Here is a 25,560-nt window from a genome sequence, read left to right as displayed (position 1 = left end):
AATCCATCATTTAACTTAGCAAAAGGAAGAACCACACAATAATTCTGTAGGCAAGCATACCTCCATTTTATTAATGACCTTCAGGAATGTAAATGCCATGCCTCCTCCAATAATCATTTCATTCACCTTATCTAGCAAGTTATTGATCAGTTGAATCTTGTCCTGGACTTTAGCCCTATTGAACAGTAACAGAAACAGCTATTTGAGTTGCATAATTTAAGTTTTATGTTATTACATTAAACTTCTGCTTAAACAAATAAGTGGTGCTGAAAAGTGGTATCACCTTGAATGAACAAGGAAATTTCCACTAGGATAAAATTCAATTGATTCAAACAAACTCTTAATTAACACAGTATTGCAAACACTTGTTTTAATTGGAATAAGTATTTTTAAATCTTCCACCAGGAAACACAAAGTGATATGGCAAGTTTGTTCAAAAACATGCAATTTTAATTGAACTTCTAAGGATTCATATTTTTCACTGCACCAATCATGGTTGTAACTCTTATGTACGTTTATATAGTCTAACTAAATGCATTAAAAGCATTTCTCTAATGCACATTATTCTACCAGTTGGAATGCATAAGATATGTCCCACTCATAAATTCCAATGGCACTCCTTGAACTGACATTGAAGTAATCTTCAGAGCGCCTGTGGTTCATAGGAAGTTTTTCTTCTGCACAACACTGACCCCAGGTGACAGTAATACTATATTGCAATCCGCTTCTCAGACATTCTTGCAGGAACATTGTACTTTAAGCTTTAATATTGCATATTTATATATGGCTGCATTTCTTGCACAAGTTTTATATATTATACTTTGATGTCCATTGTAGAGAATTATCAATGCAAACTATGAAGCAAGAATTCAAAATATTTTAATTATAGTATAAACAGGCCAATACAGTTCTTCACTTTGCAACACACACCATAAAGATTGGTACTTTGTTCCTTCCTAAATCAAATCAATCTTAGAGATTCAAGAATGATTCAACATTTCCACAGCCTGATTATGGAACAGTGCTAAGGTTTTCAATTCTATTTCAAAGGTAAGATACATGCCAGTAAAGCACACAAAGCAGCTATGCTAGTTGTTCTGAAAGTTCTTAGACATCAAATACAGAATAGCTGCACAGTTTTGGTACTTACCCTCCCAGAATGGCAAGGAAAGGTCTCTCAGGCTTTTCCAGAGCTTTTGCAAAATACTCAAGCTCCTTCTTCATCAAGAATCCAGCAGCTTTCTGTGGCAAGTTGACACCGACCATGGAACTAATACAAAACCACAAATAGCAAAAGGGTAAATCACCTACAGTCAAAGGAACAATAGTAAATAAGATAGGAAAAAAGCAGTTTGCATATAATGGGTTAGGATCTCTGGGTTCAACACATGGTTAAAGATTTATATCTGTTTCTAAATACATAAAAGATTTCTATTGACTAATCTAACTGTAAAATAATCCATGTTTTGTATAAATTCATAATAATGTCATTACCCACCTATAAAATTCAAAATTCATTTGGCATTTAAAACCTACCATCACTTAGAAAATTATAAATCTAAAATTGTTCAGCTCTATGTTTACTCCCATTCAGGATATTTCTTATCAAAGCATCCTACCTCACACTTAGCTACAAGTAAATTAACATTCACCACATATCTTCCCATTTTATTTACATATGGCTTCTTAAAGTTCTTTTAAAGAAATAAATCTACCAAAATATCTGCTATGAAATAAATATACAGTACTGTGCATAAGTCTTAGGCACATATATAGCCAGGGAGTCAAAGATTTTTGCACAGTACTGTATTTGTCAATGCGGAGTGGAGAGCGAGTTTGTAAATCTAGCGGGAGCAAAGGATGTTGGAAATGGTGAGGGTGGAGTGCCGTGGGTGCAAAAACACCCAGCCCTGAGGCACCTGGTAAGGTCATTTGATTCTAAATAATTAGTTTATTGATCACTATAGAATGTCCCTCAGTTGCTTCCCGCTCCCTCCCTTCTCCTTTTCTCAACCATGATTCTCCTCTCCCTGTCTCCTTCCCACTCTCAGTCCACAATAGAGACCCATAATAGAGACCCATATCAGAATCAGGTTTATCATCACTCACATAAGTAATGAAATTTGTTTTTTTTGCAGCAGTACAGTGCAATAAATAAAATTACTACAGTACTGTGCAAAAATGTTAGACACTCTTAACTATAAACGTGCCTACAACTTTTGCACAGAACCGTATATGGTATTCTTCACCTAATCACATTATGTATATGGATTTCAATTCTTCCTCGGTCCAGCCTTACTACCCCAATTCAGCCAGCTCACCTGTGAGCTCTGTGTGCGGTTCCAAAAGCATCATTGACATACATATCACCAAGCTTGGACAGTGAAGCTCGGAAAGACTTAACTTTATCATCAGTTGCTTTTATCTGGAAAAGATTAATTTCATTTCAGAATGTTATTGTTGAGAAATGAAAGACTTCCCCTCTTCAAGTGTGTACACTTTCCCTCATTTACATATCCAATACGGTCAAGCAGTCCAGATAGTGGAATACTCTCAAGCTATTATGGTAAATGCTCTGCAACCGAACTCCAATAGTAATCCAACTTTGTCATGTTTAACCAAGACTTTAAAAAATCTCTACTAGTTTAAAACAGCAAGTTGTATCATAACAATTCTGTGTATATATTGAAAATTCCCACAATAATCTAGGAAAACCTGCTAGCTATATATTTACAAGCATAAAGAGGTATTTAAAGTGTGCAGATATTCCAAAGTGGAGATACCTACATGAAACTAGCTACTTGGATGATTTCTCTTTAACCATTTTCTTGTTGAGAAGATTGTCTACAAGTACCTACAAAGGTTTGAAGAGGAGGAGCTACACTGGTAAATTCAGCCTAGTTAACTAAACACGAGTTCTAACAAGAAATTCAGTCCACATTCATCATTCATACCTCTTCACATTTGAATAGGAACTATAAATGCCTTTTTCTGAAGTGGAAGCAGAGCTTCAGATTAATACTCCTCTTTTTCCCTCAAAAGTAATCCTATCATTTCTTGCTCAGCTAACTGTATATAGTTTGCAGCTAAACCAATTAAAGGTAGCAAAAGTGGCTGATGGTAACTAAAAAAAAACAAAATCAGTAAACCCCAGCTTTGAAAGGCACAACTTATGAATCTGACCCAATTGTGCATCTTCTGTTGAATTATGAGGCTGATTACAATGAATATGGATATCTTATAAATTCCTTCATATTTTATTCAATAACTAGAAAAATGTAGTAGGTTTAGATGCAATACTCAATAAAAGAGTTAACAAAGAAAACCTTTTAGCATAATGTCATGTTCCAGATGATTATTTAATGGCTTTTACTGGAAAGTGTATTTGTGGGTTAGCAGATAAAGAAAGAATTAAGGCTCTGCCATAACACAGCTGCCAAGCTTTAGCTTAAAGTATCCTGCTAGTCTGGTTTACAAATGAAACTGTACAGTCATTTAGCGATATAGTGGAGGTTCAAAAGTTCCTATGGAACCAGACTCTAATATGAATTAGCTAAAACCAATTGTAATACCTTTCAATTCATATCAACTGATTTCAGTGTTTCAGGACACCACTGGTGGTTAAATCATTTATGTTAAGAGCTTTAGACAGCCTCCACCAAAAATCTTGAGCAGTGATAATTTGTAGGTCAATTTTAAAAACAATAAGGGTGCACATGCATTAAGCTGTGAAAAAATAAGCTGATGATATCTTGAGAGTGGGGTCGCTAAGATCACCACACTGCCTAACTTTGTTAAAACTATTTATAACAATATGTAGGCTAAATTAAGTTGCAGCAAGCACCCAGCAGCAACTCCAGACTTTTCAGCCCGAGTTCAGAGTCTCCAGTGTCAGCCTATAAAGGTCAACATGTCTAAGTGCAAAAGTTATTACTGTATCTGGAATGATTTTGGCAAAGGAACCAATGAGATTTTCTATCTCAAGAAATATATGCTATTCTAAGAGTTAGGATACTACTTGACCTTCCAGAATGAGTCCTTATCAAGGGTATCAATGTTTTGGTGACTTCTGGCATTCAGGCATAAGGGCTTAAACTTATACCTAACATACTTAAAAAAAAAATAGATTTCAAACAGAAAGGCTTTGCAAGTAAATCACATATTGGATAAGGTTTTTAAACAAAATCTTAAAAACAGGAAGATATTGAGGACTTTCCTGAAGATTTTTCTAATTAATAGGAATGAGCTTAAAGTTCTAAAGTAAATTTATCAAATACAATCCTGAGGTACATTTTCTTGTGGGCATTAACAATAAAAACAAAGAAACATAACAGAATCAATGAAAGACTGCACACAAGACAGAAAAGCAACCGATGTACAAAAGACAACAAACTGTTCAAATACAAGAAGAAAAATATAATAAATAAAAGTCAAGAACAGGAGATGAAGAATCTGTGAAAGTGAGTCCATAGGTTGTAGGAACAGTTCAGTGCTGGGGCGAGTCAAGTTATATCCTCTGGTTCAAGAGCCAGATGGTTGAGGGATGGCCTGAATGGTGGGGGGACTTGATGATGGATGTTGCTTTCCTGCGACAGAGCTCAATGCAATTGTGCTCAATAATGAGGAAGACTTTACCCATAATGGATTGTCAGATGATATATTCAGACAATATACCCTCCACCATACATCTATAGGAGTTTGTCAAAGTTTTACATGACATGATGAATTTTCACAAACTTCTACGACAGTAGAAGCAATGCACTGCTTTCTTTGTAATTGCACTTACATGCTGGACCAAGGACAGATCCCCTGAAATGATAACACCAAAGAATTGAAAGTTGCTGACTCTGTCTAGCTCTGATGAGGACTGGCTCATGGACCTCTGGTTTTCTCCTCGAAGTCAATAATCAGCCACCTTTGATTCGGCCAATGACAGTGGTGTCTTCAGCAAACTTAAATATAGCACTGGAACTGTCAATGCTCATATGGCATTGGCTTAGCCTCACAGTCAGAAGTATAAAGTGAGTAGAGCAGGGAGAACACGGCCTTGTGGTGCACCTGTGCTGATGGTGATTGTGGAAGAGATGCTGGTGTCAATCCAAACTGACTGGGGTCTGCAAGTGAGGACATCGAGGATCCAATTGCACAAAGAGGTTTTGAGGCCTTGGTCTTGGGGCTAATTGATTAGTTTGGGGGAGGGGGGGATGATAGGATTGAACGTCAAGCTCCATTCAGTGAAGATCAACCTGATGTATGCATCTTTGCTGTCCAACTGTTCCAACTCCAGGGTTGAGTAAACAGCCAATCGAATGGCATTTGAGGTGATAGTAGGCAAATTGGAGCTGATCCAAGCTGCTCCTCAGGCAGGAGTTGACATGCTTCATCAGCAACCTCTAAGAACACTTCATTACAAAGGATGCAAGTGCTACTGGATAGTCATTGAGGCAGTTACCACGTTCTTCTTTGGCAGTGGTGTAATTGAAACCTGCTTGAAGCAGGTGGGTAACTCAGACGGCCAAAGTAAGAGGTTAAAGAACACTCCAGTCAATTATTCAGCACAATTCTTCAGTACTTGGCTAGCTACCCCAGTCGAGATCTTGTCAAGCACCAATAATTTAAGAAATGCTTTTTATATTGGCGTCAAAATATTAGCAAGAAAACATAGTACTGTGGGATATTACATGTGCATTTCCCTTAATTCATGACCTCAAACTATTGCAAGTACAGCAGGCAATAAACAAGGTACTGCTATAGATGCAAACCAGTTATTATATTACCTGGACATGATATGCAATTAAACCTTCAGGCATAAACCTCTATTTATACCATGGTAATCAATTTTTCTTGATCTCTCATATTGAGAATTTCAGTTGTGTTAGCACTAACGAACACACATCCTTTGAGAAGATATTCTCAGGCTGTTCTTGAATTCTTTCTCATAAATCATTTTACAATAGCATTTTTGAAAAAGACTGAAGAGCCTAGAGTGGAGTATTAAGGAAAAAAAATTGAAATTAAAATCTCTCATTGGAGAAGTCAATCTAGCATTATATAGCTGTGATATCATTTCACTAAAACATGCAGCCCGCAATTGGCATGTAACAAAGGTAAAAAAAACATGACCTTCCAAATTGCATCCTTCCTTAAAATATGATAAAACTTCACTTTCAGGAACAAACATACTTATTCCATTTTCTCTCTATCCTAATCTTTTTCATTGCAGAAATTCTTTGGTGTCTTGACAGCTTTTTAGCTGTACTATTCAATGATCTTTACTCATATGGACAGTATTACTACTTCACCTTATTTCCAGATGCATCTTTCCCTTTCCCCTCCTCTTCAACGTGGAATCGTAGGTTTTCCAGGAGAATCACACTACCAGAATCTGGGTTTGCACATGCCTGCTCAACTTCAGGTCCTACACAATCTTTGAGGAAAGTAATATTCCTATTTATAAAATTAAAAACACAATAATTTTAAGTGGTCTGATATTGAAAATAGAGAATGTCTTAAATGCTCAGTAGGATAGGCAGCACCTATAAAGAATAAAGCAGAGAATGTTGTTAAATTAGAAGCTTTAAGAGGCCACTGCGGAGCAAAGTTTTCCATTTTCTATGTAATTATGAGGTCCTCAACTGTCACTGAGGTTGGAGGAGCAACACCATATATTCCATCCAGGTAGCCTTCAACCTGATGGCATGAACATCAACTGCTCTAACTTCTGGTAATTTCTCCATGCCTCCTCCTCCTCCTCTTTTTTTCCCATTCCCCACTCTGACTCCCTTCTTGCCGCCTCTTTTCCTCACCTGCCCATCATCTCCCACTGGTGCCCCTCCTCTATCCCTTTCTCTCATGGCCAATCGCCTCTCCTATTAAGATTTCCTCTTTTTCAGCCCTTTAACTTGCCCATCCATCAACTCTTGGCTTCTCACTTCATCTTCCCCCTCACCTGGCTTCACCCATCACTTTCTGGCTTGTGCTCATTCACCTCCCCCCACCTTCCTATTCTTTCCCCTTCCTCTCCAGTCCTGATGAAGGCTCTGAGCCTGAAACATTGACTTTTTATTCCTTTCCTTAGGGCAGATGGAACTCATCAGCCACGATTGGCAACTCATCTAGAAGGAAAACTCTCATCTCAAACATGCTACCTTACGGCGCTGCCCACTCATGGAGAAGGGTTTGGGAGTAAACCCAGAGGAAAAATCCAGAGCTGGAGTCTCCAAAAGGCAGTCCTACGTTGAGTTCAATGCTGACTGACTACTCCTGAGACACCACTGGTGTCAAACTGTATCAGTCTCTGCTATTCCTTAGGATTCATCAGCTGCATGGAGAGGGGGAGCCTGATGCACAGGCGACAGCTTACTCTCCCCATCGTACTGCCCTTGTATATCACGTAGACAGCTACGATGCAATATCCATGGTCGACCTTCGATGCTGTCTGACCTGCTGAGTTCCTCCAGCACGTTACTCTGGATCTCCAGCATCTGCAGACTCTTTTGTGTTAATATATAATAGGGCATTGTTGATACTCTCAATACGTTGAAATGTTTTATCCTAACACCCATCAACTGAGAAGTGCTCTCGTAAAAATAATGACTAAGCAATGTAAGGAGGGCACTAAAAAAAATTACTTCTAAGGCACTAACAGAATGTACTGTTTGTATCTTTTTTGCAGCAATGAAACAGCAAGCATTCAGGCTTACACTGGAAAACTAACAGCAGCCTCTGGAGGTTACCGCAATCCATACAGTGCATTATTCTGCAGTATTCTCCAAAAACAAATGAAATAATTAAAATTCCAAATACTTTCCAAACTATTTTAATAAAATACTAATACACAACCTGCATAAGGCGTTCCAGACCGTAATTACTTCACAGGTTTCGTGGTGTTAAAATCTAATTTCATATGGATTGTAATGTGCCAATTTAATATTTCAAAATGCTGTAGTTTTACATTTCTATATCAATGTATTTAAGGTGTATTTAAGGCAGAGATTGATAGGTATCTGAGTAGCCAGGGCATCAAAGGTTATGGTGAGAAGGCGGGGGAGTGGGACTAAATAGGAGAATGGATCAGCTCATGATAAAATGGCAGAGCAGACTCGATGGGCCAAATGGCCTACTTCTGCTCCTTTGTCTTATGGTCTTAATCTTCATATTTCAAATTTGCCTGGAATGGGGAGCATGCCTTATGAGAATAGGCTGAATGAACTTGGGCTTTTCTCCTTGGCGCGTTGGAGGATGAGAGGTGACCTGATAGATATGTATATAAGATGATGAGAGGCATTGATCATGTGGATAGCCGGAGGCTTTTCCCCCAGGGCACAGTTTTAAGGTGCTTGGAAGTAGGTACAAGGGGGATGTTAGAGGTAAGTTTTTCCACAGAAAGAGTGGTGGGTGTGTGGAATGCACTGCCAGCAACGGTGGTGAGGCGGATACAATAAGGTCTTTTAAGAGACTCTTAGATGGGTACATGGAGCTTAGAAAAATAGAGGGCTATGTGGTAGGGAAATTCTACCCACTTTCTAGAGTAGATTACATGGCGCAACATTCTGGGCCAAAGGACGTGTAATGTACTATAGATATCCATGTTCTAGGTTCTGATAGAATTGTTTACATTTTAAATTTGATTTAACACTTCTTAAAGTGTTTCAAATATTAGAAAAATTACACTTTAATCTTCCTTGTTTGCTTGAAAGAACTCGGCCTGGCTGCTCAGTAGCAATAACACTACTGCTGGATGCTATTTAAATGATGCATGATTGCAACAAGTGTCAACAGAAGGAACTTCATACTAGAAGGAGATTTTAAGATCTTCCTGGGTTATTTTGGAGTTCAATGGCCAACACAACACTTCACATCTAACCATAAAGTCTTCACATGTAAAACCATTACAACAAACTTGAGGTCCGTCTCTCAGCTCTAATGTGGTTACAAACCTTTATCTGAGAAAAGTGTATATTCCACAATGAATGTTCATTGTGTACACAAGAGCGTACATGAGAACAAAATTATTGTTACTCCAGGGCTGATGCAGCATAAAACACAATAAATATAAAAGCAATCCTATAAAACACAATGTAAAAGTAATTGCTTGAGTGTGGCCGTATAAACACAAGGTTAGCTACATACATAAACTGATGGTATGTACATAAAGTGATGTTTAGTGCAGGAGTATCTCTACATAAGGTAACTGACAGAAAGTGACAAAATGACTCGACAAGAGGAACTCTTCCAGGTAGCAGCAGGACAAATGAAAACACAGTAGAACAGTGACTATGTCAGTGTGGGTATGAGGTGTAGAGTGTAATAGTGTAGTGGCAGTGCGTGGAGGATAAAGGGTTCTGGGGGATGTAAAGAGGAGTGCTTCTAATGTGGTGATTCTAAAGACATCTGCAGTGATCACGTCATCTGCCTTCTCACCCTGAAGAAAATAAACACAAATACATTGTGCAAAGTTAACTACAGCATCCAGTACTATCTGGAACACAGTGACAGAACCATTCACCTCCCTAGAATGCAACTGGATATTCTATATATTTTTAAAAACATTGTATGTCTGAATAATCTGGTTACTCAGACTTCACTTTACCTTCCCATTAGTTTCTTCAATTCCTCTGCAACTGGTGCCAGTGAAAACTTCTCAGGCATAGGGATACCATCAGGCCTCCCTAAGTGGCTCATGAGAACCACTGACTTGGCTCCATGGTCTAAACAGTGTTGAATACTTGGAATTGCCGCTTTAATTCTGTGAGAGGGAAACATTCAAATGTGTTGTGATAATGCTACTTTCCCATTAACTTCATTTTCCAGTTTTCTATTCCCTCCCATTCTAGAATATTTCTAAGATTAGCTTCAGGTCATATCAAGTTATATACTTATTCAGGGAATACGGCCATTTCTTGCAAGGCCACCATTTATTGCCCTTTCAGATTTTTTTTTGTTTACGAGGCAGGTCAAAAGTCAAACACATTATTAAAGCAGAGCAAATGTCAAAGAAAGTGTTCCAAAATTATGGAAAGAGTCATCAAAAGGACAAATTTCATGCTTTTGTGAACTCCTGTATGTGATGCAATATCAAAACATAAGTTACATTCACGGGAGACCACAGTAGTTATATTTCTCTTCAAGGAATTGTCAGCATTTCTCCACATGGGCAACACAATGGCATTGCAGGTGGTGCAGTGGCCTTACAGTTCCTGCAATCTGTTCTCTAGTGCTGCCTGTGTGCAGATTGCACATCAGGAAGATGAGCTGGTTGCTAGGAGGCAGGAGAATCAGAGGTGTTAACTGGGTCTTGTGACATAACAGGTGATGCATAAATAAGTGAGGGAATTCGATTTCTCCAAGAGCCACTGAGTAAATCTGAATACATTTAAAAAGCAATTAGTATGTCCAGTTGACTTTTAAGTTACTGAATGCTTTCAATGTCATGAACATTGAAGGTCTAACAACTGCCTTGGACAGATCATGTATTTTCCAGCTGTTTCACAGGCCGATGGGAAGAAAAAGGCTTGCTCTGGCAGGTCTATCACACTGTGCTTTATCAGTTCAGACATTGAACAAGCTTATAACCACCAAAATCAGTTATATGACTGTGGTGAATGTGAACAGAGCTATATTCCCTCTAAATTTTATCTCAGCATTTTCACTGTTGTGCACCTTTAAATGAGATTTCGTTGTCATGCACATCTCTTAGCTGAAATGGCCATTCCAATCTATTACTTATCAGACAAGGACAAATGTCATAAATCTAATGTTGCCATAGTTTTACAATATGTATTCATCTATGTGAAACAATCATTTGAAAAGATATCAGAAGACCGAGAATTGGGGAAACGACTGCATAACGTCTTAATGTCTTCAAGAACACACATACACCACTTCATTTTTGATGTAGATCTCAATAAAATAATTCATTTTACAATTGCTATAATCATATACTGAATGAGATCCAACCAAGCAAATTAACTGTTCTTACTGCGTGCGCAGAATTTATTAGGTAGCTGATCAAAGTGGATCTTACCTTTGATTGTTGGTGATCTGATTATTTTTCATCGGTACATTGAAATCCACCCTGAAAGAAAGGTGACACTATAACTCAATCTCAGCTTCACATTATAGCTGCACAAAGTATCCATGTACTTAAAGGGATTGAGACTCAGAACATTAAGAACGAAATGGCAATGTTGATTTAGTGCTTCAAAAACACACTCAAGAAGTCATTACCTGGTCACCAGATATTGTCTCAGAAATTTGCCACATCAGTTCATTAAAGATCTATCTCAAGACCACAATATGATAACAAAAATAGAAATCTACACAAATAAGACCAAGCTGAAAAATACAAAAATTTGTCAGATAAAAATTATGGATGCCAAAGACAGTCCCCTGTACTGTGAATCAAATGAGACACTGATTACATTTCCATATTAATTAATATCCCTCATGAGATGAAGGCAATAATGGAGGAGATTCACAACTGTTAAAGCGACGATGCTTATTCCACCAAACGTCCACACAATCACATGCGGCCAGAACCAGAGTTCGGAGTCTTCCCCGACCAACCACAGTCACCAGTGTTCGCAGGGTCAGCTGTTCCAGTAATGTGGCAAAGTAACCAAGCAGGAATGCTCATCAGCTCCCAATAAGCACTTGCTTCATGACCTCAAATGAACGTGTTCCTGGATCTTCTGTACAGGGAATGAATCACAACCAAAATCTAAAAACACAATTCTGGTAAAATATTAGACACCATTTGCTCCACAGCAACCAAGTACCACAATTCTGCATAATGAATTTCAATCATTTGCTCCACAGTTTGTTCCTTGTTGGAAATTCCAATAATAACATCAAGGTTAAACCACAACTTCTGCATTTTTATGCAAGGTTCAAATTCACAAAATTCTTAAGAATTTCATGCTCAACAGTCAAACGAAAATCATGTTTTCAACAGCTACTGGAGTTCCCCCCCACACTCACTTTCTCATATCTGATGGAGTGGCACTGCCTAAAGTATTAACTGTGTCTCTGCCTTACCTGCAGAGTATCTCCATCATTTCGACCTTTTAGATGTTCTTGTTGGTTTGTCTCAATTAGCCAAAGGAAAAGATAAGCCAGAAGATTAATTATAGTTATGTCAGCAACAAAGCTAAGGAGGGGGAAGTAAGCTCAATTTATACTCCTGATTATGATTCAATGACTTCTGCTGAGCAAAAATCTGTGAATCATAGGCAATGACTGGATCAAGCTGGGTTATGTTGCACTACAGTCAAGTGGCCTATAAGAGTAGTCTTTCTGCTCCTGCTTGAAAAAAAATCATCACTTGGATGACATGTTAACAGGACAGATGAACATGTGTCTTGAAAGGAATAAAGATTAAGAGAATCTGGAACAGGCAATATGCAATCTCAGGTGTAGAAAAAAATTCTTTCCATAACGGCAAATAAGATTAAATTGCAATTCAACATACCCTCATCAAAAAGAAGGCACAACAGCGATTCTTCCAAGTTTCTGCAGATTTGACACGTCACCAAAAACTTTGACAAACCTCTATAGATGCACACGTATTCCAACTGGTTGCATCATGGCATGATGTAGAAACAGCAATACCAGAAATGGAAAAAGCTACAGAAAATGGTGGATACAGCCCAGTTCATCACAGGCAAAGTCCTCCCCACCACTGAATACACTTGCATGAAATGTTGCCACAAAAAAAAAGCAGCATCAATCACCAAAGCCTTCTCTTCTCACTATTACCATCAGGGAGAGGTACAGAAGCTATATCTATATACAGAGGTCTTATATCACCAGGTTCAGGAACAATTACTCTACAATCAGACTCCCTAAATGATGTGGATAACTTCAATCATCACTACTCTGCGTACCTTGACTCTGTTTTATCTCCTCTGGTTCAGTCCCTTCCTACTTACATCCACGACACTTCACACACACTTGATCTTTTCAATGACTTCAAATTCCCTGGCCCTTAGTCTCATTTTCACTATGGATGTCCAGTCCTATACACCTCCATCCCCATCAGGAAGGCCTCAAAACTATCCACTTCTTTCTGGACACCAGACCCAAGCAGTTCCCCACCACCACCACTCTCCTCCGTCTGGCGGAACTGGTCCTAACTCCCAACAATTTCTCCTTTGGCTCCTCCCATTTCCTTCAAACAAAAGGTGTAGCCATGGGCACTCGCACGGGTCCCAGCTATGCCTGCCGTTTTGTTGGAATAGTCTATGTTTCAAGCCTACACTGGTATCACTCCCCAACTTCTCCTTCACTACATCAATGACTGCATTGGTGCTGTTTCCTGAGCTCATGCTAAGCTCATCAACCTTGTCTCCAACTTCCACCCTGCCCTCAAATTTACCTGGCCCATTTCTAATACCTCCCTCCCCTTTCTCGATCTCTCTGGAGACAGCTTATCTACTAATATCTTTTATAAAACTATGGATTCTCACAGCTACTTGGACTATAGCTCTTAGCACCTTGTCACTTGCCATCCCCTTCTCTCAATTCCTCCGACTCCATTGCATCTACTCTCAGGATGAGGCTTTTCAATCCAGAACTAATAGATATCCTCCTCCTCCTCCTTCAAAGAAAGGGGGTTTCCTTCCTCCATATTCCTCACCTCATCATCTACATCTCGCCCATGTCTACCCTCCCCACCAGGAATAAAGTTCCTCTTGCCCACAACCACCACCCCACCAGCCTCCACGTCCAGCACATAATTCTCTGTAACTTCTGCTATCTCCAACAGGATCCCACTATCAAGCACAATTCCCCCCCCCACCCACTTTCCACAGGGATCACTCCCTACTTGACTCCCTTGTCCATTCATCCCTCTCCACTGACCTCCCTCCTGGTATTTATCCATGCAAGCAGAACAAGTGCCACACCTTCCCCTACACCTCCTCTCTCACTTTCATTCAGGGCCCCAAACAGTCCTTCCAGGTGAGGCGACACTTCACCTAAGAGTCGATTGGGGTTATCTACTGTATCCAGTGGTCCCGGTGTGGCCTCTTGTGTATCGGTGAGACCTGATATAGACTGGCAGAGCACCTACGCTTCATCTGCCAGAAAAAGCAAAGTCTCCCACCCATTTCAATTCTACTTCCCATTCTGACATGCCAGTCCATGACTACCTCTACAGCCATGATAAGACCACACTCAGATTGGAGGAACAACACCTTATATTCCATCTGGGTAGCCTCCAACCTGATGAACATTGATTTCTCAAACTTCCGGTAATTGCCCCTTCACCATTCTCACCTTATCTACTTACCTGCCCCGTCACCTCCTTCCCCTTCCCTTTCTTCCATGGTCTTCTGTCTTCTCCTATCATATTCCCCCTTCTCCAGCCCTTTATCTCTTTCACCAATCGACTTCCCAGCTCTTTACTTCACCACCAGTTTCATCTATCACCCACTATCTGTACTTCCTCCCCTCCCCCCACCTTCTTACACCGACTTCCCATCTCTTTTTTCCAAGTCTTGATGAATGGTCTCAGCCTGAAACATCATCTGTTTACTTTTTTCCATAGGTGCTACCTGGCATGCTGAGTTTCTCCAGCCTTTTGTGTGTATTAGTTTGATTTCTGGCATCTACAGATTTTCTCTTCTTTGCAATTCTCTGAACTATAGACTCACTCATATTCTTGGTATTGTTATTTTTTATTTGCATAGTTTGTTTTCTTTTGCACATTAGTTGTTTGTCAGTCTTTGTTTATGTATAGTTTTTCATAAATACTATAGTATTTCTTTTATTCCCCCTAAGTGCCTGCAGGAAGATGGTAATATACAAGTACTTGGGTAATAAATTTACCTTGAACTTTTGAACTCATTGACACAAAGGGAAATCGGTGAAAAATATGTTCAAGGCTGGCAAGGTTTAAAAAAAAGACACTAGTGAGAAAATTAAAGTGTCCCAAAACACAGCTAAATGTATTAAAGTTTCACACGCAACTGTTTTTACGTGCAAGATCTCACATCTATAATGAAAATTGTTTTAAGCAATTAAATATTGCTGTATCACAACAATAATTCTGCACTTCAAAAGAATATTTAACTGGCTGCAAAGTACTACAGGATATGCAGAGGTTATGATACAAGACAAAATACAGTTCCCCTTTTCTAACTGTTTGTTCAGTCTCTGTTTATTGGAGGCAGATAGACCACAGATTGGTTAGGAGAATAAAAATAAGTTATATAGCGTTGAAGTTATGCAAGAATAGATTTGATTCAGCTGCAGTCCATCCACAAAAGCTATTGAGCAAACCAAAAGGGAAGCACACATTCAAAAAACAAGAATGCATCATATCAAAAAGAGATGGTGATGGGTTGTGGGTGGGGGATGGTGGGATCAGGTGGGAGTTAGACGAAAAGCAATAACACTAAAAGCATTTTAAAAAGAAATATAACTGGCTATAATCAGGAGATTGTTGGAAATCCAGACTTTACAACCTCAAGGTTGTAAGATTTACAAGGATGTTGCCTGGATTGGGGAGCATGTATTATGAGAATAGGTTGAGTGAACTTGGCCTTTTCTCCTTGGAGCAACGGAGGATGACAGGTGACCTGATAGAGGTGTACAAGATGAGGAGGGGCATTGATCGTGTGGATAGTCAGAGGCTTTTCCCCAGGGCTAAAATGGCTAGCACAAGGGGGCATAACTTTAAAGTGCTTGGAAGTAGGTACAGGGGAGATGTCAGGGATAAGATTTTTTTTATGCAGAGTGGTGAGTGTGTGGAATGAGCTGCTGGCGGCAGTGGTGGAGGTAGAAATGATAGGGTCTTTTAAGAGACTCCTGGTTGGGTACATGGAGCTTAGAAAAATGGAAGGCTATGGGTAAGCCTAGGTAGTTCTAAGGTAGGGACATGTTCGGCACAGCTTTGTGGGCTGAAGGGCCTGTATTGTGCTGTAGGTTTTCTATGTTTCTATACAATACTTTATGTAGGGACATTACATGGTGTCCAGGGTTTTAGAGAAGTGGTGACTGGACTTAGTTATAATGAACTACAGCACAGAAACAGGTCCTTTAGCCCACCTAGTCAGTACTGAACCAGTAATCTGCCTAGTTCCATATTCCTGCACCTGGACCACAATCCTCCATAACCTTCCCATCCACGTACCCACTGAAATGTTGAAATCAAACTTGCATCCACCACTTGTACTGGCAATCATTCCACTTCCATCACCCTCTGAGTGATGAAATTTCCCCTCATGTTCCCCTCAAACATTTCACTTTTCACCCTTGACGCATGATCTCTAGTTGTAATCTCGCCCAACCTCAGCGGAAAAAGCCTGCTTGCACTTACCCTATGTAAACTCCTTAAAATGTTGTATGCCTCTATCAAATCTCACCTCCATCTTCTATGTTCTAGGGAATAAAACCCTAACCTATTCAGCCTTTCCATATAACTCATGTCCTCAAGTCCTGGAAACATCCTTGTAAATTTTCTCTGCTTTCCTTCAATCTTATTTACATCTTTCCAGTACGTAGGTGATCAAAACTGCACACAATACTCCAAATCAGCCCTCATCAACATCTTATAAAAAATAACATCCCAACTCCTGTACTCAATACATTGATTTATGAAGGGCAGTGTGCAAAAGCTTCCTTTACGACCCTATTCATCTGTGATGGCACTTTAAGGAATTTTGGATCTGTAGTCCCAGATCTCTGTTCTGCCACACTCCTCAGTGCCGTACCACTCACCGTGTAAGACCTACCCTTTGGTCTTCTCAAAGTCCAACACCCCACACTTGTCTGCATTAAGTTTCATCTGCCATTTTTCCAGCGAGTCCAGATCCCACTGCAAGCTTTGATCGTCTTCTTCGCTGTCCACTCCCAACCTTGGTGTCATCTGGAAATTTGCTGATCCAATTTATCATATTTATCATCCAGATTGTTGACAAACAACATTGTCGATTAGTACTGACAATTTCAAACTTTTTAACATGGGTTCAATTAAAATTATTACCCCGGCTCAGAATAAAAGTTGCAGGTTCAAATGCCATTTTGAGACTTGAATTGTGAAATTTAAGCTGACAATCCAGTACAGCTCTAAATGCTGCTCTGTTACAGATGTCAACTTCTGCATGAGACATTCAAAGGCTCTGTACGTTTCATCACAGAGAATCTCTACATATATCACAAAATCACTGGAATTATCCACAGTGCAATACTTACGTGTCAAACATTGCTAATACATATTCTTTTCATCATTATCAACATTTTGTGGGATTTTACAGCACAAATATTGGTTCAGTTATCTCCAACTACACTTAAAGTGCTTTACAGCTTTAAAATAATGAAAAAGAGTTTTGCTATACACTGAGGTCATTAAAAGGAAATGCACATATATTTTTCTTCTTCTCCAATCCCCGATCTCAAAGACTTTTCCAAAGATTCTCCACAGTGGGAATCAGCTATACAATCCTCAGTGGGAATCAGTTATACAATCCTCACCCATTACTCTGTATAGAAGGTCATCTTAAAAAATGATAGCAGTGTGGCACAGCATCTATACTGGAGCTGGTGCTGCCCCCTAGTGTTCACTCAGCAAGTTTCAAGATTCAAAAAACTTTATTGTCATTCTAACCGTACATCAGCTCTGCAGGGCAGAATGAGACAGCGTTTCCCAGGAGCAGTGCAATCATAACATAACAAACGCAACACTAAATAATAAACATAACAATAAATAGTAAAATACAACAGCCACCTGTCAGTTAAAATCAGTTATAAGTGTAAGTGTCCAGTGCAAGTTAAAAGTGTCCAAAGCAGAGTCAGGTAGAGCAGCTATTTAGCAGTCTGACTGCCTGTGGGAGGAAGCTGTTTAGTAGCCTTGTGGTTTTAGTTCTGATGCTCCTGTAACGTTTGCCTGATGGCAGAAGAACAAACAGTTCATGGAGAGGGTGTGAGGGGTCTTTAATGATGTACCGTGTCTTCTGGAGGCATCGACTCTGAAAGAGCTCTTGGACAGAAGATAGGGAGACCCCAATACCCTTGCTCTGCTCCCCTAACTCTGTAGAATGTAGTTAAGATGTTAGTGGGGAGCGATGCTTGTTTAAGCTTCCTCAGAAACTGCAATCTCTGCTGGGACAAGTATTGTGTTCGACTGCAGACTGCTGCAACTTGTTCACTCTGGGACTTGGGACTATATTTTTGTTAGTTGTGATTGTAACTTACTGCTATCTTATGTGTCCTATGTGTGCCTTGTGCTGTGAATGACTATTGGTACTATATTTTGCACCTTGGCCCTGGAGTAATGGCGTTTCATTTGGTTGTATTCACGGCTAATCAGGTATGGTTGAATAACAATTAAACTTGAACTTGAACCAAATGTTTTAACATGTTGAAATGCATCGAAGACTGCCAAGTGATTTTTAGTTTCAATATTGACATGAAGTTGACCAGGATAGATCACTACCAGAACTTTACAATGATGCTGATTTTGAATACATCTTGCAAATGTTCAAGAATTTTTATCTCTAATGGTTTTCTATTTTAAATAGCATTGCTGTTAAAAATCCCTCTTACACAATAGAAAATGTCCCCCATTCACCCTCACTTCACATTCCACAGCTTAAACTTACTCATCCAAATCAATAACTCATCATTTCCCACATTCTGGTTCAGAACAATGAAACTGATGAGGCGCAAAAATCATTCTGACAGTGGAATGAACAGACTTAGACAACTTGTAAATTTGCCAGAAAACCTTGGTATTATAATTAAGGTTAATTAAAAGTAAATTTATTATCCAACTACGTGTTTGTCACCATATACCACTCTGAGATTCATTTTCTTGCAGGCAGGGTAGTATATGGTGACATGTTCTACCATATTAATATATTGCCATTTTAAGGTTAATATAGTTTCTGGGTCAAAACATACAACAGAGAAAATTTTGACTTTTTGAGGCAAGTAGGCTTCTTTCTGTTATGGCAACCTCTAAATAAATGCCATAGATTTAACAAACTTCTGCAATTTGCCTATTAGACATTTTCAGGATGTACAAAACACATTTTCAACAAGATAACACAGATTTTCCACCCACCTAGCTGCCTGCACCCTGAAATAAAACTGGTGGATTTGGTAATAAGAACGTTGACTGATGACTCATAGATAGCTTTTGAGATTCTTATTCAGGGCACTCACACGTGTTCAGATCATAGTTGCTGATTTCCACGTGTAGGATGGTACAACTTTGCTACTACATTCTTCTCTAAACCTCATGTATCATAGATGCTCTACATTGTGGACTGAATGGCCCTGATAATGTTAATAGTTAGCATCAAAAATTGCTACTACATTCTTCTCTAAACCTCATGTATCATAGATGCTCTACATTGTGGACTGAATGGCCCTGATAATGTTAATAGTTAGCATCAAAAATCTATTTCAAATTAAGTCTATTGCTAATTTGGGGGGGGGGGGAAGAATAACATTTTGGAAAGAACTTGTATGAAAATAGTGGACTATAATTTTAGAACATAATACTGCAAGATTTACAGCTAAAAGTTATTTAAAAACTACTAAACTAGAACTGCAGCACATCATTTTATCATGAACCAAAAGGGTTTTCATATAATTCTGATCTAGCTTTAAACTGATGTATCTTTGACAACCAAAGGTTCTTTGCAGCAATTAGGGTTCTCTGTTCTGGAGTACAAGATGTACTTCAAGTACAGAGTTAAGGTAACTTGATATGTGACTGCAAAGACTTGGCTACAAATGTTCTCATTCACTCTATAGGTTAGGAGGTCGACTATAAATGAATGTGAGAGATAATTTGAAAGCCAGTGCCCTATGTTGCCATCCAGTGAGCACAGTTAACTGTGATTTTCTGGACACCTTATATCAGCAAATGAAAGCAATTTGCTGAGTAATATAAATATCATGGCAAGGTTTTCCACCGGCTATAAAAAATTATGAATTAGATCAATAATGTGCTTACATTCCTGGATTACAAGAGGCTATTCCTGACAGCATGTATTTAAGTATGCAACTTTGCTTTAACTTCCATAAGAACAATAAAAGAAAAACTAATCTTGCACTAACTTTATTCTTAAGAAGGGCTATTCAAGTAAATATCTATCACTAATTAGCCAGAAGATAGGGGCAGTAATCTTTTGCACCATTGGGTCTTCATTCTTTACCACACATAAATTAAATCTCAAGGAATATTTTGCAAAATCAATTAAAATAAAAGCCAGCACAAAAGATTACATGAAAAAGACAATAATCAGATTAAACCCATTTCAAATGCCAGCTTGGTTCATTGGAATCAACAGCATGAATTTAAGACCAGAGTGTAAAAATATAAGACACCATGATAAAAAGACTTCATTCTCAACAATGCTGAATGTTGTGTAAACAGAAAATAATACGATTTAGGAAATAAACACTAAAAAAAACTGGATACAATCATGGTGTGGCTAACATTTGTAGGTCAATGTGTTGCAATGCATCTTGTGGGCTGAGCCACAGAATCACAAGGCAAGAAAACGGGCCTTTTGATCCACATTAATCAAAAATCCAATTAAATTATTCATACACTAATTGATTACATTCTTCCAATTACACAATGCAGCCATGGTGTATCAGTTGTGGCTATTTAATGATAGGTCTCGGCTGAAAACGTCGACTGTTTTCATAGATGCTGTCTGATCCGCTGAATTCCTCTAGCATTGTGTGCGTTGCTGCTCTGGATTTCCAGAATCGCTTGTAGTCGTCAGTAAGAGCATCTCCTACAGGAGATGACGGTTGCCCAGTACTTGAGGTCCAAATGATACTAGACATTTAATAATTCAAATTGAATGTAATATCTGGGGAAGTGAACATATTTTTACAGTTTTGACCTTGTGATGAACAGGAGGACATCACAATGAAGTCGCGGAGACTGCCAGGCCTTGTACACAGCAAAGAGGAACTCTTGCAGTAATATCCTGGAACTCCGCTAACTGGTACACCAGTTATGGTGCTCAGTATGGCTGCACGCTGCATTGATAACGCACAAATGAGCCTCTATATGGATTAGATTTTTGTTTATACTGTTATCAGCGAGCGAACTTACCTATCCCCGAAACGTTTATGGGATCCTCACAGCCCGGCCTTGGGTTCCTTTTCCACTAGTAATTTACACTAATGTTTTACAAAATTGAAGGCAAAATGCATTAAGTTTCATGAATGGATCAGTTCACGTGCGGTAATTTCGGTCTGACAAGTTGAAAGACTCTTTTCTGCAACTTAACTAATAGTGACCTTAAACATTAAATCACCGCTCTAAACTAACACGCACCAATATAAGACTGAAACGTTGCAGGGCGATTCCTGAATATAAGGATGATTCTCAACAGGGATAGAGAAGATGAGGCAACACTGGGACTGGGGACCAAGTCCTACTTTATTGAAGGCCTCCCAACTAACACCAACTCACCTCATTATCACTCTCTTCCCCTTCACATCCAGCTTATCCAAGGTCAGCTTGTTAGACAGAGACATTTTGCTGCTGATTACTGTCTTGCGGCTTGTTTAATTACTGGCTCTCGTCACACAGCACCCGCCTCAATGCCCTGAAGAGAAATGGTCGCTGTACCGCACTCCCGCACAGCAGCTCCTGGACGATAGTCCCGCCCCAAGTCTCCATCAATTGGTCAACGCCGACCGGCGTAAAAAAGAAGTCCGTTTCCTGAATGGTCTGCCAGTCCATCCATCACAAATAGAGACCGGTGCGCTGATGTCAGCGGCTTCCCTGTGAGGCGTCAGGGCTGCGGAAACACGTTCGGCACGTAGTTGTGCAGCGGTACAGCTTGTCAATCAATGCCGGAGCTCGGAGCCGGGCGAAAGGGACTTAAGAGGCAAAGAGTATTACGGCGCAGATTACTGAAGCAGGCTGTTCTGTGCATGTGGTCCAAGCCCAGTGCTTATGTTGCACATAGTTCCTCACCAAATTTATTCAGCATCATGAACATAGAATAGTACAGCACAGTACAGGCCCTTCGGTCCACAATGTTGTGCCGACCCTCAAACCCCGCCTCCCATGTAAGCCCCCACCTTAAATTCCTCCATATACCTGTCTAGTAGTCTCTTAAACTTCACTAGTGTATCTGCCTCCACCACTGACTCAGGCAGTGCATTCCACGCACCAACCACTCTCTGAGTAAAAAACCTTCCTCTAATATCCCCTTTGAACTTCCCACCCCTTACCTTAAAGCCATGTCCTCTTGTATTGAGCAGTGGTGCCCTGGGGAAGAGGCGCTGGCTATCCACTCTATCTATTCCTCTTATTATCTTGTACACCTCTATCATGTCTCCTCTCATCCTCCTTCTCTCCAAAGAGTAAAGCCCTAGCTCCCTTAATCTCTGATCATAATGCATACTTTCTAAACCAGGCAGCATCCTGGTAAATCTCCTCTGTACCCTTTCCAATGCTTCCACATCCTTCCTATAGTGAGGCGACCAGAACCGGACACAGTACTCCAAGTGTGGCCTAACCAGAGTTTTATAGAGTTGCATCATTACATCGCGACTCTTAAACTCTATCCCTCGACTTATGAAAGCTAACACCCCATAAACTTTCTTAACTACCCTATCCACCTGTGAGGCAACATGAAAAGTTGTGTCAGGGCACTTCAGTGCTATGAACGCCCATGGATTTGTAGGCTGGAAAGAAATTTTTCACTTGGAGGTGAGATGAAACTGATTGGGGAAAGTGACGCTGTCTCATTTGAAACAATTCATCACTGAGACTGTTGTACACTCATTGCTTAATATTATTGTGTGTATGTCATCAGGGAGCAATTCACACTCGGATTCAGACTAATTTATTACATGTACATTGAAACATACAATTTCCAGTGCCCCCAATGCAGACATCCCACCCTGCAAAAACTCATTTCAGGGAGGTAGCACCCCAGCCCCCCTCTCAACCCCATACCCCCCCGTCGACCTCCAAGGGTGTATGTAATACTTTGTTTAGTGATTTTGCCTAATCTGTAAACCGTTGGGTATATGCAGAAAATGTGATATTAAAATATGTACTTATATTATCATGTTTATTCTAATACAACTTTAAGCAAGTCTACAGGGAGTTTGGCCTTATCATGTAGGATATCAATAGAGTAGCTCATTAGCAGCTAGCCAGCTAGTTTAAATAACGTTAGCTATGCTAATGAATGAATGACACCTGTTAAACTCACCTCAGCATGTCTTTTACATTTTAACCCACCATGGGCAATAGAAAAGTCGCTGTTGCAGACAGTGCAGCAAGCAACACTGTCATTATTTTTGAGGTTGAGAAAATTGATAGGCCTACTTAGCACGAAGAAAGACCAATCAGGATGCTCCCTCTCGCGCTTCCTCTTCCCCTCGCTATCCCTCTCCCTCTCAAAAAAATCGATTTCCAGGATATTGTATATAATTTGTGGGCGTCAGGGAGCTGCCATCAATATGCGGGAGACTCCCAGAACTTCCGGGAGAGGTGGGATGTCTGCCAATGTAGTCTTCTTATGTAAATTGGGGGACCGATTTGTTGAGTGGCTCTATCCACCGAAAGTGGTATTGTTGCTTGGATTTCCAGCATCTACAGATTTTCTTTTCTTTCCTGGTGGCCAACCATTTGAATTCCTATCCCCATTCCCATAAGACATAGGAGCAGAATTAGGCCATTTGGCCCATCAAGTCTGCTCCACCATTCAATCATGACTGATCCTCTTTTCACCTTCTCAGCCCCACTCCCTGGCTTTCTCCTTGTAACCTTTGATGCTGTGCCCAATCAAGAACCTATCAAGCTCTGCCTTAGATGCAGCCAATGACCTGGCTTCCACAGCTGTCTATGGTAACAAATTCCACAAATTCACCATCCTCTGGCTAAAGAAATTTCTCCACATCTGTTTTAAATGGATGCCCCTCTATCCTGAGGCTGTGCCCTCTTGCCCTAGACTCCCCCATTGGAAACATCCTGTCCATATCTACCCCCATCCTTTTAAATTCCAGCAAGTACAGACCCAGAGCTATTAAACATTTATCATATAACCCTTTCATTCCCAGAATCATCCTTGTGAACCTCCTCTGAACCTTCTCCAATGCCAGCACATCTTTTCTGAGATAAGGAGCCTAAAACTGTTCACAGTACTCAAGGTGATGCCTCACCAGAGCCTCAAAGAGTCTTAGCCTCACATCCCTGCACTTGCATTCTTGACCTCTCAAAACGAATGCCAACATTGCATTTGCCTTCCTCACCACCAACTCAGCCTGGAAGTTAACCTTCAGGGTGTTCTGCACAAGGACTCTCAAGTCCCTTTCCATTTCAGAGTTTAGGATTTTCTCCCATCTGTGCATTTATTTCTACTACCAAAGTGCATGACTGTGCATTTTCCAACATTGTATTTCATTTGACACTTTCTTACCCATTCTCCTAAACTGTTTCAGTCCTTCTACATCCTACCTGTTTCCTCAACACTACCTGCCCCTCCACCAATCTTTGTATCATCTGCAAAGATGGCAACAAAGCTATACATTCCATCATCTAAATCATTGATATACAGAATCCCGTCCTGCACATCTTTTAAGAAAAAAGCCGAAATAAACGAGCTAATTAATTAGGTGGTGCCCAGAGTGATTTGAATATCTCGGAAACTGATCTCCTGGGATTTTTACGCACAACAGACTCTGGAGTTTACAAAGAATGGTGCCAAAAACAAAAAAAAATCCAGCAAGTGGATTTAACAAGATGTTTTTGCTCACAGAATAGCCACTAGCTGGATTTTTTTTTGTTTTTGGCACCATTCTTTGGTGGTGGGGGGGGAGGATTTCTGGATCATTGGGATTTTTTTTTGGGAAAGATATGACCTGCACAAAAAGGACAGGTTATACCTGAACCTGATGTGGACCAACATCCTTGTGGGGAGGGTTTAAACTAATTTGGCAGTGGGATGGGAAGCGAGGTGATTGGGATCAGGATGGGGCAGTTTGTACACGTACATGTAGATGCAGTGTGTAGTGAGACTGCAAGGAAGATAGGCAGATTGGGCAAAATTGCAGTCAATGGGATGACTTGAACAAGGGCAAAATCGAAAAGGGCAATGAATATAGGATTGAAGGTGTTGTATTTGAATGCATGCAGTATACAGAATAAGGTAGATAGGTTTGTGGCACAGTTAGACGTGGGAATCATTGAGTCGTGGCTGAAAGGAGATCATCGTTGGGAAATAACATCTAACGATACACATTGTATTGAAAGGACAGATAGATAGGCAGAAGGGGTGGGTTGGCTCTGCTGGTAAAAGAAAATAAATTAAATCCTTAAGAAGAGGTCACATAGGATCGGAAGATGTTGAATCCTTGTGGGCAGAGTGAGACTGCGAGGGTAAAAAGATCCTGCTGGGAGTTGTATACAGGCCTCTGTGCAGTAGCCAGGATGTGGGCTACAAATTACAACGGGAGATAGAAAAGGCATGTAAAAAGGGCAATGTTATGATAGTCATGGGGGATTTCCATATGCAGGTAGATTGGGAAAATCAGGTTGGTGCTGATGTGTATCAGTAT

At 39.9% G+C, this 25,560-nt stretch overlaps 1 protein-coding gene across 1 annotated transcript in view; it reads right to left on the bottom strand.

Moving 5' to 3' along the window:
* The window catches only part of pgk1 (phosphoglycerate kinase 1), a 30,401-nt gene extending 8,761 nt beyond the window's left edge, over positions 1-21,640 (bottom strand). Inside the window, exons 1-7 of the mRNA XM_063060990.1 lie at positions 21,452-21,640; positions 11,027-11,077; positions 9,593-9,748; positions 6,303-6,447; positions 2,322-2,425; positions 1,151-1,270; positions 61-175 (exon numbers count right to left, since the gene is read on the bottom strand). Coding sequence (XP_062917060.1) covers positions 61-175; positions 1,151-1,270; positions 2,322-2,425; positions 6,303-6,447; positions 9,593-9,748; positions 11,027-11,077; positions 21,452-21,516 — 756 coding nt within the window. The 5' untranslated portion in view covers positions 21,517-21,640. The remainder of the gene's footprint in view (positions 1-60; positions 176-1,150; positions 1,271-2,321; positions 2,426-6,302; positions 6,448-9,592; positions 9,749-11,026; positions 11,078-21,451) is intronic.
* Between the last annotated feature and the right edge of the window lie 3,920 nt (positions 21,641-25,560).

This window comes from Mobula hypostoma, chromosome 10 (assembly GCF_963921235.1).
Source record: "Mobula hypostoma chromosome 10, sMobHyp1.1, whole genome shotgun sequence".
In the NCBI taxonomy this organism is placed as follows: Eukaryota; Metazoa; Chordata; class Chondrichthyes; order Myliobatiformes; family Myliobatidae; genus Mobula; species Mobula hypostoma.
This window is presented reverse-complemented; position numbering and strand designations above follow the sequence as displayed.